Source organism: Haplochromis burtoni, unplaced genomic scaffold, assembly GCF_018398535.1.
Source record: "Haplochromis burtoni strain Fernald_Lab_line unplaced genomic scaffold, NCSU_Asbu1 Contig_18, whole genome shotgun sequence".
Lineage (NCBI taxonomy): Eukaryota > Metazoa > Chordata > Actinopteri > Cichliformes > Cichlidae > Haplochromis > Haplochromis burtoni.
This window is the reverse complement of record NW_024582379.1, coordinates 2,653,274-2,667,730: the sequence shown is the minus strand read 5'-3', so window position 1 is coordinate 2,667,730 and position 14,457 is coordinate 2,653,274. Positions and strand designations below refer to the sequence as shown.

Sequence of the window (14,457 nt, the reverse complement as noted above, 5' to 3'; positions counted from 1 at the left end):
GTACTGTATCAGCACAGTGCTCCGCTTTTGGGTGTGTGTGTGCATGTGTCAGAGTAATTTCAAGCTAAAAGCATGCAACACACAACTTCTGTTACAGCACAGCTCTTCTACTTTATTCTCACAGTGACACATGGGTTGTAAACATTTCATATAAAGATTGACTGAGGTGCTAAATGAGATGTTGACATAATGTCAATCCTTGCTTTAAATGGAGCGGCCCAGACCTTTGAAAACTATTACAAATTGGGTTGGCCCTTCTATTTCCTGTCAGTGTGGACAGGAGGGATTTATGTGTGCAAACAAAAATGTTAGCAAACAGACGGGATGTTGAAGCATTAACTGAAATAACATGCAGAATTCATGTTTTCTACTCATTTTAGGACTACATGTATAAAGACAAATACTTCATGTGTACTGAATATTGATTAGCAAGTGGCATCCCGTGCCAGAACGCAGATCTAGTGTCTAACACAGACTGCTGCGTTAGCTTCGTTTTACCTACTGTGACATAATTTAATTCGAAAATACTTCAATAAATGTCTTTAAAGTAAATTACATCTCCTGTAAGCTTAGTGTGCCTTCGCCTCATTTTTGTGGCTTTTTTTAGATGGGATGCTAGTACTACTCAAAAACATCACTGTGGCTTTTGAAAATACGCTACTACAATAACCCAGAGTTAATTATCAATACATGATTGTTGTTAATACATGTAGGTTACAAGCCAATAACAAGTACCCTTAAAGGCAATCTATAATATGAGTTGCATGGTAAACAAAAAAGTTGAAGTAAAAGAAAACAAATGGAGAACATAATGAAGTGCTGAGAGTACTGTATTATAGTATAAAGCATTTCCCTTCAGCACACCACAGTACAGTCTCTGCACCACAACCACAGTATTACTGTATATTCGGAACCCTCAGATCTGAATTAGATTTTTCCTGATGTATTGCACCACAGCATCATCCTCTCTGAGTTACATGTTGTGACAGCTCAGCATATTTTATACTACAGGCTGGCTTCAAATTCAGAGATGCTGTGCTCAAGTACAGCATAACACGGGGAGGAGAAGAAGGGCAGCAGCCAATTATCTCGTCACACAGCAGAGTTCCCCTTGTTGACTCTAAGGGGAGAGATAAGAAGGAAAAGAAATGATTGCAACATATCCACTTTACAGTAAAACATTTACAGTAAAATAATAGCACAAAAACTACATCCAACTTCCATGTCACAGGTCAGTAGTGTAGAGACGTACTACCTCAGACTAACCAGAGCTGGAAGGAACAGTTTATCTTTGAGAAAATGTGGTGTTTTTAAAAAATTTACCTCCCCCAAATTTCTGATTTTGCAAAAACTAGGTTTTATAACACAGGTCAGAAACAACCATGATATTTAATCAAAATACAGAAGCCTAACCCGTTGTGTTTGGATGTTCTACCACATTTCTACCATACTTGAGGTTTTGCATATACTAGCATTGGAATATTTCAATAAATTTCCCCTTGTTTGTCTCTAACAGTAGTTAGAGACAAATCAGTACTTTCTCAAAAGGACCTGGGCAGGTTTAAAAGCTAACAGCCTAGTTGATCATTCTGGGAAGGATCTGCAAGGCTGGTTCTGGAGGAGGAACTACTTCAAAAGGGTTTTGGCAATCTGTTTGACTGGAATGTTTGTGAATGGAGTGAACTGGGGTGGATTATTTTTTTTCAAACATTTCTTGTTAAGATAAGATAAGATAAAATAACTCTTTATTGTCATTGCACAGTCATACATAGTACAGTAGTACAATGAAATTGGAAAACTGTCCTACGTCGGCACTACATATAACACAACACGACACGATATGACACATCACTACGCAACACAAACAACACAACACAGTATATTAACTTAGTAATAAAAAAAGAAGAAGAAGTGTATGTGTATTGCACACTGTTATTATTGCACAAACAGTTAAACGGGAGCAGCAGAGTACTTACCACTTACTCTGCTGCTGTGTCCTGCAATTCTGTGTCCAGTCTGGTTTAGCATTAGGTTGAAAGTCAGAAAGCAAAAGTAAGTGACGGGTGTTAACTGAGCAACTATACTGTCAGTAGACATGCAAAAGCTGGGGATCAGTAGCCTATATCGACACTTGCACTGACAAATGAATTGATAAAAATAAAAACAAGCACTGGTGCTCAAAGGTGAGAGTATTCAAGGTCAAAGCAATGTACTGCAATGCATGGGGTGTAACAGTTTGCCTCAACATGAGTCAATATTTCAATCATCAAAATGCTTTTTTTTTTTTTAAATGTGCCTTTGTATTGGATAAGAAGACAGTCAAAGGTTAGTCTCAGCATGAGAAAATTAATGAAGGATTTTCAGGGAGAATTAGACATAACCAACTCATAGAAAGAGGCAGATTAAGTGGTTTACCTCGTGCATGCAAATTTGTTCAAACTCCTCTCCTGGTCATACCTTTGGGCAGAAAAATTTGTAAACATGCCTAAAGCACTTAAGATGACAATCTGCACTGATTGGTTTCAATTTTTAAGGAAATTCAGTGAATTTCCTGAGTAGATTTGCAAAAAACAATTTGTCTCTAAAATGCAATTACAGAAGTAAGAGTATTTGAAGACTTAGATAAATATTCAAACATAGTTGCAACTACAATAATGGTTGTAAAATGCCACATGCACCACACATTAAATATATCGTTGAGGACTTTTATTCTGCACTAGGGGTGTCAAACTCATTTCAGGCTGTGGGCCTCAGAACATCCAATTTAACCTAAAGAAGTCAAAATTGCTTAATAACCCAAAAAAAACCCCCCAAACCTGTAAATTGTTTCCCTTTCTTTTTATTTAATGAAGTTTAACTACACATTAATTAAACCATCTAGTTTTAAAAGTGATGATTAGCAACTTGAGGTACCTGAAGAAAAAATAAGTGCAATCAGTTTTTCCAGAAAATCTGGTATACACTAGTAAATCAAAGGAACCCGTCAAAACAGCTCTCTGGTCTTACACATTAACAAACAAAGGCATGAGTACAGAAAAAAATAAATCATACAATTAAAACAGAGTAATATCTTTGTTTTTAAGAAGGCTTTAAAACTTCTGATTTTTTACTGTCTCCAATAGGCTGGAGTGGATTCGTTTCAAGGCCAGTTTTGGGGAAAAGTTTGATTGACTTGTTTAGAACAGGAATGTCAGAAACCGACGGGCTTTCAGTTTTCACTAGATGAAAGAAAGGTAAATTTAATTACATAGGGCTGAACACCAGTCAGGTAAGTTTAACACCCAGAAACTTCACAACAATGTATTATGTGCAAGATGTGGTTCGGTTGTGGTTTGTTTCCCCCGAAGTCCTTGGCTAAATGCCATGATCAACCATGATCAACAACCAATGGCATTTATATTAATGACAGGCTGGCTCACCTGACAATGCTGTGAGGTATATGCACATACTCCATAGGAATGATTTCTCCGAGCTCCTGCAGACTATGCACATACTTGATCTTACTGCTGAACTTGGAACTGAAGGAAATAGAAATCAAAAAGAGTTACAGTAAAAAATGGTTTTGCTAAATGCTACATGATAATCCTTTCTAATGAAGATCTCCATGACTTTGACTGCAATTAAATTATAAATGAATCTGAATGAATTTCAATAGCTGGGAGAGTCGTGCAAAATAGCAATTACAACTCTGAGACCTTATGAAGGGTCTGGTAATTCCTAGCAAAGTCCGTATGAACCAGGATGGATGAACAATGATGAACATCTTTAGGTTTTTCTTCAGTCTGCGGGACAAAACAGTCAGGAATTACACAAAAGAGGAGTACAATTGCACTGATGACTATAGCTTATCATTGATATCTAGTGATACAATGCTTTTCAGACAGGAGTCACAAAGCGCTTTAAAGAAAGTAATCTAAGATTATACAAAATACAACAAAACAAAGACAAAACAAACATTTTGAAAGAAGAAAATGGAGTACATTAGCAACAGGATTAACAGCAGGAAGATCAGACTGTTTCTTTCACATTTGCGCAGCGTTTTACATTTTTTCTTTTGCTCTTTCTTTTAATGGCAGGAACACGAAAAGAGAGAAAAGCCATGTTCTGCAATAATAAATCATATTACTCACATGCGGGTTTGCTCAGAGAGCCTCCTTATTATATAAAGTTTATTTACACTACTGAACTTATAGTCCACCATTTTATTTGAGTTTGAAATATTTGCGTCAACAAAACTACCTTCTTACAACATTTAGATTTGGGAATGAAAACTGCATTCTCCTTAGAGTATACACAACTAGAAATACCGTAGAGCAGGGGTGGCCAACACCAGGCCTCGAGAGCCGGTGTCCTGCAGGTTTTAGATATCACCCTGGGTCATTACCAGGCCTCTGGAGAACTTCAAGAAATGTTGAGGAGGTAATTTGACCACTGAAATCAGCTGTGATGGATCAAAGATACATCTAAAACCTACAGGACACCGGCTCTCGAGGCCTGGACCGCTCGAGATTCACGTGAACACGCAGAATCTCGAGGCATGGACGGAGAATCGTTGGCTGTCACCCCCAATGGTTACGTCACCAAATCATAGCCAGTGCATTTCCAGATTGGAAAACCTCCACGTTCAATATAATTATACAGAACTAAACTGATTACAGCACATAGGTTATTTCAATATGGGAAATATTAAAGTAGTGGCTGTTTTGCAGCAGTGAACTTTCATGGTTTACAGCCAACTACCTAATCACACTAAACTACTTGGTCCTTACATCTATGACTGCATTTTTTGTCGTTTTCATTTTTCTTTTATAATACGTTTATTGTCAAGACAGATAACAAAAGAAACCAGAAAAGGTAGATTATAAAAAAAACCCTCTAACATCTATTCGACATGACTTTGTGTTAAATTAAAGTTGGCTTAAAAAGGCTTTTAAAAATGTTTTTGTCTGTGTGTGTGGTTTGTTTTGGTTTTGCTATGATCGAAAATGTCCAAGCTTGAGTAGTGCGCTGCCAAAGTGTAAAGGTTAATGACGCCAGAAAAATGGTTGCTGCACTGCGGGGATTTTAATAAACTACACTAAACCAGACTGAATTGAAGTTTCAATTTAATCAGTTCACTATATTTTAAAGGTGTTTTTTAGGGTCAAGTGAGTTGTTTTTTTTTAGAAATCATAATACACACTATCAATGAAAACTTAACATGCATGTAATCTGTAATGAAATCACATGGTACATATACTACGGCATTACATTTGCAATAAACATATCTGTGTTAATATTACCTTCTGTCTATCATTTGGTAGCACCTTTTCATCCAGGTAAAACCAGGCATTCTCCTGCGAGGCGTGGCACCATTTAGATATACAATTATGTAATCCTCAGCCACCATTAATTCCAGTGTACTTATCACATATCTACAAAGAGAAGGAGAACAAAATACAGTGGATTAGACATGTTTATTTATTTTAGACATTGTGACTGTAGCAAAGTTTTCTTTTCGTCACTTCAATGAAATGTGAGAAGCTTTGGTTAAGAGATGAAACACGGGCGTGATGTACATAAAAACAGAGCTACACACAGAGAGCAGCGGCAGAAAGACACGCCAGCGTACGCTAACCCAGAAGCACGGTCATTTTTGAATGTACTTACAGAAAAAGGTTTTCCATGACATAATTGTAATTGTCACAGTTGCTCTCTGGTAGGAAACATGCAGCAAACACAATGATGGCTTTCTGTTCAGCGTAATAACCTGAAACATGAGAGACACAAACACGACTATCACGTTACATATCAATCATAATACAAATCATTTTTCTAACATTCTTGTCCGGTTTATAACTAATTCAAGGCCTATCAGTTAAAAAAGCAATTACTATTATTATTTTTGTGGTTGACACATGGGTCAATGTGAGTGGGACTTGACCCTCACTATTAAACATTCAGTCCCATCAATAAGAAAGAGTCCTCTACTTAACCCCATCACATATTTATACTTCTCACACTTTATATACTTTTTCAGTCTCAGCCAAACAAGAGTCTAGTCTGACATCTGATAAACTCTGATTACACAGCAAAGTTTTTGGTAATCATCAGAAACCCCAACACACTTTTCTAAACTAGTTTTCATTCTGATTTCAGGTTTGATTTTAGTTTTCTTTTCAGTTACATCAACTTTTTAATTATGTGTAATATTAGTTTGCAACGGACTTGCATGCGGTTTTTATTAAACTGCATGCACCAATCAAGTAATTGTTTCAATATTTTCAGTGCGAAGTCAGATAGACACACACTGTGGCATAGATATAATGATCCGCGTCAGTCGGCTACCACTTTTTCTTAGGTTTTTGCTGTCAACAGAAAGACTGATAAAACAACAGCTTTTTTTTTTATCAGTCTTTATCAGTTTTTATCAGTTTTATAGTTTAATTAATTAAATGATATTAAAATGAAGACAGAATCTTTTTTGCCTCCACAGACAAGTAAAACTATGCATTATTAACATTATTTATTAACATCTACACCATCATAACGTCTGTTTTATTCAGCAGAAAAAGTTGTATCAAAGTACAGGGGAAACTTCAGAGAGGGCTGATATTCTCGCTTTTCGTCATTGCAGCCACCACACACACACACACACACACACACACACACACACACACACACACACACACACACTTTAGTTGTATGATTCAACTAAAAAGATGAGAAACAGCAAGATAACTGCAAGGGAGGCTCATCCAATGCTATCAACTGAAAGCTGTCGTAGCTGTGTTTACGTACCTCCATGAGAAATGACTCTTTTGTAGGGTTCAATGCACTTCATATCAATGCGGTGCTCCTGCTCTCCAATCACCACGCTCCTCCACAGCCTGCTTTCCTCTGCTGCTCTGTGGCCTGGATCTCTTGATGCCGCTCCGGCACCCAAAACGGACTCCTCTGAGTCCCCTGAGGTGACATAAGATCGAATCAAATACATATTAACAGTTTGATTTTAATTTAATAGACAACATATAGTGGAGAGCTGATGGGCCAGTAGTTTTGACACGAGGCTGACAAGCTGTGTCTTTACTTTTTTCACATTTTACCCTTAACTCCTATCTGTAAAAATTGCATGCTGTAAAAAAACCTGTAAAATAGTCTTTGTATTTTTTAATTGTGGCTGTTCCAATGAGAATGTGTCTGCTGTCACCATGTTTATTAAGTTCCAGTGAGTCGGCCTCGTCAGGTGTGTCCAACTCATCTAAGTTGACATCCAGGTCATCCCCAGTATCCAAGCCGTCATCCTCTGTATCCAGGGTGTCTTCTGAAAGAAGAGACCCCTCACTGTGGTCCAGGGACACGTTCATTGGTGGAGCTGCCAGCTTTCTTCTTTGATTGGACCCGCCAGATATATCAGCTGAGGAGGGCTGGTCTGTGCAGAGAAAGTCATTTGTTTACTTTTTTTTTTCCACTTTCATTTTTTGATCATTTAAAGATTATCATATGAACACCTTATGAAAATAAATGTTTTTATTTATTTATTTTAAATCAACAAAAAATTCATTTTAAGGATCTTTGGTAAATCCTCCTAAATGAAGAATCCTTTTGATTAAAATGTCTGTCTGTCCATCCATCTGAATGGGCACTCTCTTCAGGCTGAGAACCATGGTCTTATTGATGGCAATGCTTTGGTTGAAAGTGATTAAATGGCTTTTAGCATTGAGCCAGATACTCTATACTCCTGAAACACCCCAAAAGGATATTGCGCGGGACGCAGTTAAATGCCTTTTCTGAGTCAACAGAACACATAGATTGACGAGGAAGCTCATTGTGGGGGTGGAACACTGAACTAGCTCTTAAACGCCTCGAGGATATTTGAGTGTGTGAGAAATTTTTACCCAAGCAGTCTGAGGTTTGACTAACCGACATACTCTCCTCTCTAGTACCACGCCATTTAACAGGTTATAAGTGATTCACCTTGCTGGCACAGAATACCATTTTAAGCCCGTCAAACTTTGTTATTTAAAGAAATGGGGGCAGATTATGTACCTCTGTGACAGGGCTGCTAGTAACAAAGTAATGAAGACATCATTTAAAATGAATGATTCAGTCAGTGTTAAGTGTTAACAAACAAACAGTTCCTGTGAAAATGATGAGGTACAATGAGGGGACTGAAATTAAGTGAAAGTGCAGTGAATGTCCACAGATGTTTTCAGAACTACTGTTTGTCTCCGCAGAAGTAAAATATAAAGAAATGCAATTGTGCACAGTACAATCAAATTTATAGAAAATCACGCAAACAATGCAAACGTTTACCTTCTTTGTTTTCCTTGTCATCTGTAGCGTCTTCATTGGATGCCATCTTCATCATCATCCCAGCTGCACCAACTTCCTGTTGGGAGTGTCTGCTCACAGGCTCAGAAATACAATAGTGAGCCACAACATAAATTATCATTGCTACAACCACTGCCACCAGAGGCACAACTACACAAAGTATTGGGCCAAACAAGCCAAATACAATCATCTATATAGTGAAAAGCACTAACTGTTCCCATGACACTGAATCCGAGTGAGTGTAAAATGTGTTTGTTTGACTCAGGACATGAAATAATTTAGAAGTGACAAAGCAGACAGAGAGAAACGCACTCACTGCTTCATTCCCAAGCTGCACGTGTGGGCTGAAGAAACAATGCTGAGCAGTGTTGGAAGCTCCCCCTCCCTAAACTAAAGCCCCTCTAACAGACCCTGATTTGAATAAGGCCTCTAACAATAGAGAGAAGCAAAATAGAGAGAGCACTTACATATGATTATATGCACAGATGTGCAAAAGGTTTTCTTTTTCCCTTTAAAAAAACCTCCATCTTATGGGCTTCTACCTTTCTCTCAACCTGTCTTCTCTGAACACGAGTGACTGAACCTCTCTCCCCACTGTCAAGTCACATGACCACTTGATTATTGAAAAGCCTATTGTGCGTGTATGGAAACTCACAGGCACACAAACCAAATGAAAGACAGGGGAGAGCTGTGTATCCCAAAGAGGCCGCACATTATCAGAATTACAAAGTGGAGCAAAACACAAACCATTATGAAAAATCTGACCTGCAATAATCACACACATACTCAAATGAACAGGATGCATGCACAGCCACATGTGAAACACATGCATACAACCTAGAGACTGATTACACAACTTGACTTTTGTTTTTTAAAAACATCACATCAAAAACCCCTACAGGTATATTTATCTACATATTCACTACTATATGTACATAAAGGACTATATTTTGCTAACTGTACATTAGAAATGACCCCATTTCTGCTTATATAATCATTTTTTTAAATGTATAAAACCTATAATATGGTGCAGTCCCTCTTTACATTGGAACTATTATGCTTTTCGTCCTATGGATAATACAATGCAATGTCCTTGATCCTTGTAATGCCTTATACAAGTGCAGTGGAGTCAGATTCGGGTTCTACGTAGTAAACAAAATTTGAGACCACTGGACCATTTTCATTTTCCAGTTCTTATGGTTTTTAGTGCAAAAACACATTTAGCCTAAAACATGAGTAAAGAGAATGATGAGAAGAATATGAGCCTTGCTGCTTTGACCACTAAAAAAAGAACTACAAGGTTGATCTATGCTGCCACCTTGTGGTTCAAAACAACATTGCATGTGATTTTTTTCTAGTCTGTTTAAAAAGACCAGTGATAGAAAATCTTTACTAAGCAAGGGGTAGACATAAGAAGGGTCTGACTCTTAGCTAATGAAAGTAGTACAGCTTAAATTCCAGAAAAGAGTAAAAACTGAGGTTTTACACAGTGAATAACCTGCTGTGCTGACTGAGTCTATATAAATGAAAGCTCACCTTGACAGGGGAAAATGAACATATCCCTCCAGCACATACCGTGCGTGATCCTCTGTCTCAGTGTGGACATCTGATTGATAGAAAGGCTTCCCTTCAGACTGATAATGAGCATGGTCTGACTGAGACTCATACTGACCCTGGCTGTTAGCTGGATATTGAGAGTATTGGAAGTCAGAAGTGCACAAAGAAGTGGAGGCAACTATATACTGACTTTCAGCTGTGTCCTGACACCTGAAGTGTGTGTCACTCAAGTGGTTTGGAGATTTATCTCCAGCTTCAAAACAGTTCTCAGTCTGCTCGTATCTGTATTTTGTAGCCGTGGCATCAGTTGTAAACTCGGCATAGACGTCAGTGGCATCCTGCTGTCGGCTGGATTTGCTCTCTACAAAGGCTGGATAGGTGCACTGGTTTTCAGTTCTTTGATCGATGTGATGATAGTTATAGCCGTACTGGGTTTGACCCTGAGTTGTGTTCTGTTGTCCGGACCACTGGTATGCAGCATTTTCTTGAGCAGGGTGGGACGACACTTGTGATGTTATGTCTTGGTGTCTTCTTTTAAAGGAAAAAGGGGATAATTGAAGATAGAGTGGAAAAATATTCAGAATTAATACACACAGAGTCACAGTTATACTTTTTTATCTCTACAATGTTTTTAGTCTGTCCATTCATAAACCAAACACCTAAAAAGTGGAGTGATAATATATCATTAAGAAAATTTGGGGCCCTTGAAGGCTACATTACCCTTTTTTTGTTTGTTTATTCTTCTCTAAACGTGCAAAGACACAAATGCATGTTCATGGGTACCAGGGTGACAAGATTTAAATTTCAGACATTTTTCTACCAATCAACAGGTGGCGGTAATGTGCCAAAAAACACAAATATGTCTCTGGAAAAGGAAGGAAGCAAAGATGACTATAAAAACTATAGAATAAGCAGAGAAAAATCCAGTTGTTCTTTTTTTTAAGATGTATATTTGCATACATTGATTAGCGCTTAAGGACATTTACATTGTGTTTTGTGAAACTAAACCTAACCCAACAGGACTATTTCAACAGTGTTTAAAATCAGCAATAAAGAGAATGAAATAAAATGTCTTCAACATTGTAGGCCAAAGATATATTTGTAATTCTCTGAAATACAGAACAGGCTCCACTTCATAGACAGTATATTCTATTGATTTATTTACTAAAGAACTATTGAAGCTAAAGGTACCAGTGCATGAATGAACACACGCACACACACACACACACACGCACAATGCCAACACCTTGCAAGAGAGCTAAGGGAGCTGTTTCCATTAGCTGTGGTGGGTCTGCAGCTGTAATGAGGCAGGTAATGCATATCTAATGAGGCATAAACAGATTTATAAACACACTCAAAAACACACAGAGCTGCAGATCAAACCAGGCTGCTAAACACATGAGATATGCATCCATTCACACGCAAGGTTTGCTTCTTTCTCACTCACACTCACATATTATAAACAAACATAGTCCCTTCAGGCTCTTATCCTCTGTCAGTCACTCATCCTTCCATCCGTCCATACACACACCAGACTCTGGTGCTTAGGTGTTCCTTCTGGCTCGTGAGTTCAGTTATGTTCAGTTATCTAAAATACTTCATTGAGAAAACTTTTGAAACTAAAAGAATTAAGGGAAAGTGAAAGGAAGGAGGGCTGCCTGTGTGTGAATGAGAGAGAGATACAGGTCGGTGTGCGCAGGCATTTTCATTTATTTGCCGTTAGCAGCCTGAGAATAGAAAAGTCTATCAAGTAAAGAAGACAGAGTGCTGCAGAATTACTTCTATATCTTCTCTACTCAGCACAAATGAAGTCACCTCTAACTCCGGAGTATTTGGAAAGCATATGTATTTGGATTGTGTTTCTTACCTTAAATCAGGTAAATAATTATCTTGTGAAGCTCCAGTGTCTCCAGGCTGTTGTCCAATAGACCATTTATCCCAATCTTCAGTCCTTATAGGTCGTCCATCACGGTAATCCACTCTGCTCAGTGGAAACCCATCTCTCTTTGGCTCATGTGTTTGTATTCCTGCTTGCTGAAATGAAGACCCTCCAATTAAGTCATCACTAAAGCTCAGCAGGTCTGAAGATGCAAACTCTTGTCTTTCTTCCCTCTCTCTTTGCACTTCTGAAGTCCATTTTGGAAGGACAGCATTCTCTAGTGTGTTGGTTTCCTCATCCTGCTCCTCAACGTCATTTTCCTCTTCCATTAAATCTCCAGAAAATGGTAATCCTAGTCTTTTGTCAATGCAAACACTTGTTTCATTTACTGGGGTGCCAATCAGAGAGCTGGCATGAGAGGCCGAACTGTTGGTAAGCACAGGGGATTGTGGCTCCGACGTGGTTTGGGATGTGTCCTTTCTCCTTAACTGAGCCCCCCAGACTTGGAAGTCACCCAAGGAAGCAGGACATGGAGAAGGAGCGGGTGGCGTCTCCCCGCCTTCGTCTGAATCTTCCATTGAGATCTGTGAGTGGACATAAACCTCCTCTCTGGTTTTCAAGAAGTGATCTGATGGATATCTTAATGATGGAGACACACTGCGGGGCACAATGCTTGACTCACTGTCATAATTTCCTTCTGACTGACTGGAGCTTGTTGGTCTAGAATCAGACTGATGAAAAGCTTCCGAGTCATTTTTCGATTGGCTGGGACTGATAATTTCTGGAACCACGTGACAGTCAGTTGCACTATCACGAGTTGCTTCGTAGGGAGTTGATTCGACAGGTTGATTTTGGTCTGCATTGGGAGCACTGTCAGTTCCTCTGACTTGGTGTAACTTACTTGGCAGTGTTTCTTTGTTATAATTTTGTTTTGCAGCTTGGGCCTGACGTTGCAGTACCGAGGCTGCATATGACAGCATGCTAAATGTCTCCAGGGACTTTTTTGTTGCCTTTGATTGCCTTTCACTCCGTTTAGGTCTGTCAAGGCACTCTCTTGTAGCTTCTTTTACCGTGCCAGATACGATGATGTATTCCATTTCTAGGCCAAGTTCATCTGGACTATCTGTGCAACCACTGTCTGGGTTTTCCATTAGGTCCTTCTCTCCACCAGGACTGGAGCTCAGAGATACAGTTTCTGTTGTTTTTCCATCTACATGTCTTCTGCTCCCATCTGTAGCTCCCACCTGACTTTCAGTGGCATGCTCACCTTCATTGGTCGTCACATAGGCTGGGAATAATGTTTGGTCAGCCTGGATTTGTGGTTCAGCAGCTTCCTCTGGATACTGTGAAATTTGCCGAGTGCCAGTGGAGCAGTTGACCAGAAGAAATGGGGAATGATCTCTGGGTTGCTCTATCCACTCAGTCTCCTCTGATCCTTCTCTGCTTCGGCCACCCATCTCACTGGCTGCCTCAAACAGAAACACTTGGTCGTCTGCCTGTTCTTTATTTGTGATATCTACTCTCTGATCTGTCAGAATGGGTTTGCTCACAGCTATAAAAGGGCTAGACTGCTCCTCAAGCTGTATCATGTCTGCTACAGGGCAGCCAGAGGTGTCAGGGGAGGATGCCAGGCTCCATGTACCTGCTCCTACGTTGTCATATTCAGAGGTGGAGGTCACCATGCCACAGATGGGTAACTGCCACACGTCAGTGCCCTCATAGGTGGATGTGTCATCGTCATCATCTGCAGAGTTCTTGCGACTCTGAGCACCTTGTACATCGATGCCTTCTGTTTCTTCACTCTGCATTGTGCCCTCTGCAGCCTCGATGACTATTTTCACAACTTCAGGCGTCTGCTTAAATGCTTCACATGGATCACTCTTCTCTTCTAAATTGTCTTCTTCTTCCTTTTTGTTGGCATGTGTCCCAACAGTGTCAGTGGCATCCACTGAATCCATGTGACTAAGGTCCTTTCCATTTTCAGGTGCTTCTGGAGTCGTCATTGCGGAAGAGCTGTCTTCCTGTATGGTGGTGTTCCACATCTCCATTCCACCATCTGAGTATCCCAGTGGATTTTCTACAGATGTTCCACCCTTGATATTGGTGTTCAGTCCACAGAAAGAACCAGAGTTTTGAGATAAGTTCTCAGGGGTTGTGAGAGGTGATAAACTGTCATCCCGGATTGTCATATTCCACATATCCAGCGATTCGGGGTAAGACGTGGTGTTCCCGCTATCAGATTTAAGAAATCCTTTCTGTGCAGAGTACGTCCAGAAGTCTAAAAGCTCCATCTGTTGCTCCCTTTTTTTTCTGTGGACCCCCTCGTCCTCTTCTTTAGATGTGTCCGGTGTTAAAGTGTTCAGGATTGTTTTCTTTGTGGCCAAAGCTGCTCTTTCTTGTGCTCCAATAATAGCAGGTTTGCCTCTTCCAGTTAAGTCTTCCTCTGGTGGCGTCAGCTGGAGATCATCCAAAGTAATAGGTTTCCACTCATCCTTCCAGTTTTCATAGCATTCAGTCTGCTCTGTGATCAAACTAAGCTGAGGTTCAAGACTTTTCCCTTTGTGGTGGGAATTCTCTGACTTTAAGATCTCTTGTCTGCTTTCCTTTTCTGTCATGTTACCCACTAAGTCTTTGCCTCCAACTTCTTCTAAAATATTAGGTGGGCTCTCAGAATCTTTGGGTCTATTCCACATGTTATTATCACTTGA

The 14,457-nt window shown here is 39.5% G+C and overlaps 1 protein-coding gene across 4 annotated transcripts; it reads right to left on the bottom strand.

The window, feature by feature from the left end:
• Positions 1 to 6: 6 nt before the first annotated feature.
• On the bottom strand, positions 7 to 14,442 carry LOC102312771. 4 transcript variants are annotated; one of them, XM_042218360.1, is made up of 12 exons: positions 11,738 to 14,442; positions 9,850 to 10,401; positions 8,296 to 8,384; positions 7,190 to 7,411; positions 6,781 to 6,945; positions 5,650 to 5,749; positions 5,283 to 5,414; positions 3,696 to 3,782; positions 3,420 to 3,518; positions 2,416 to 2,457; positions 1,977 to 2,016; positions 7 to 1,120 (listed from the first exon to the last, which is right to left on the bottom strand). In XM_042218360.1, exons 1-11 carry the CDS (start codon positions 14,440 to 14,442, stop codon positions 1,980 to 1,982), a joined length of 4,230 nt encoding a protein of 1,409 aa, XP_042074294.1. In that variant the 3' UTR covers positions 7 to 1,120; positions 1,977 to 1,979. The 4 variants fall into 4 exon arrangements, with proteins under 4 accessions (XP_042074294.1, XP_005916291.1, XP_005916293.1 ...); XM_005916229.3 differs by lacking the exon at positions 1,977 to 2,016; XM_005916231.3 differs by lacking the exon at positions 2,416 to 2,457.
• Positions 14,443 to 14,457: the final 15 nt, after the last annotated feature.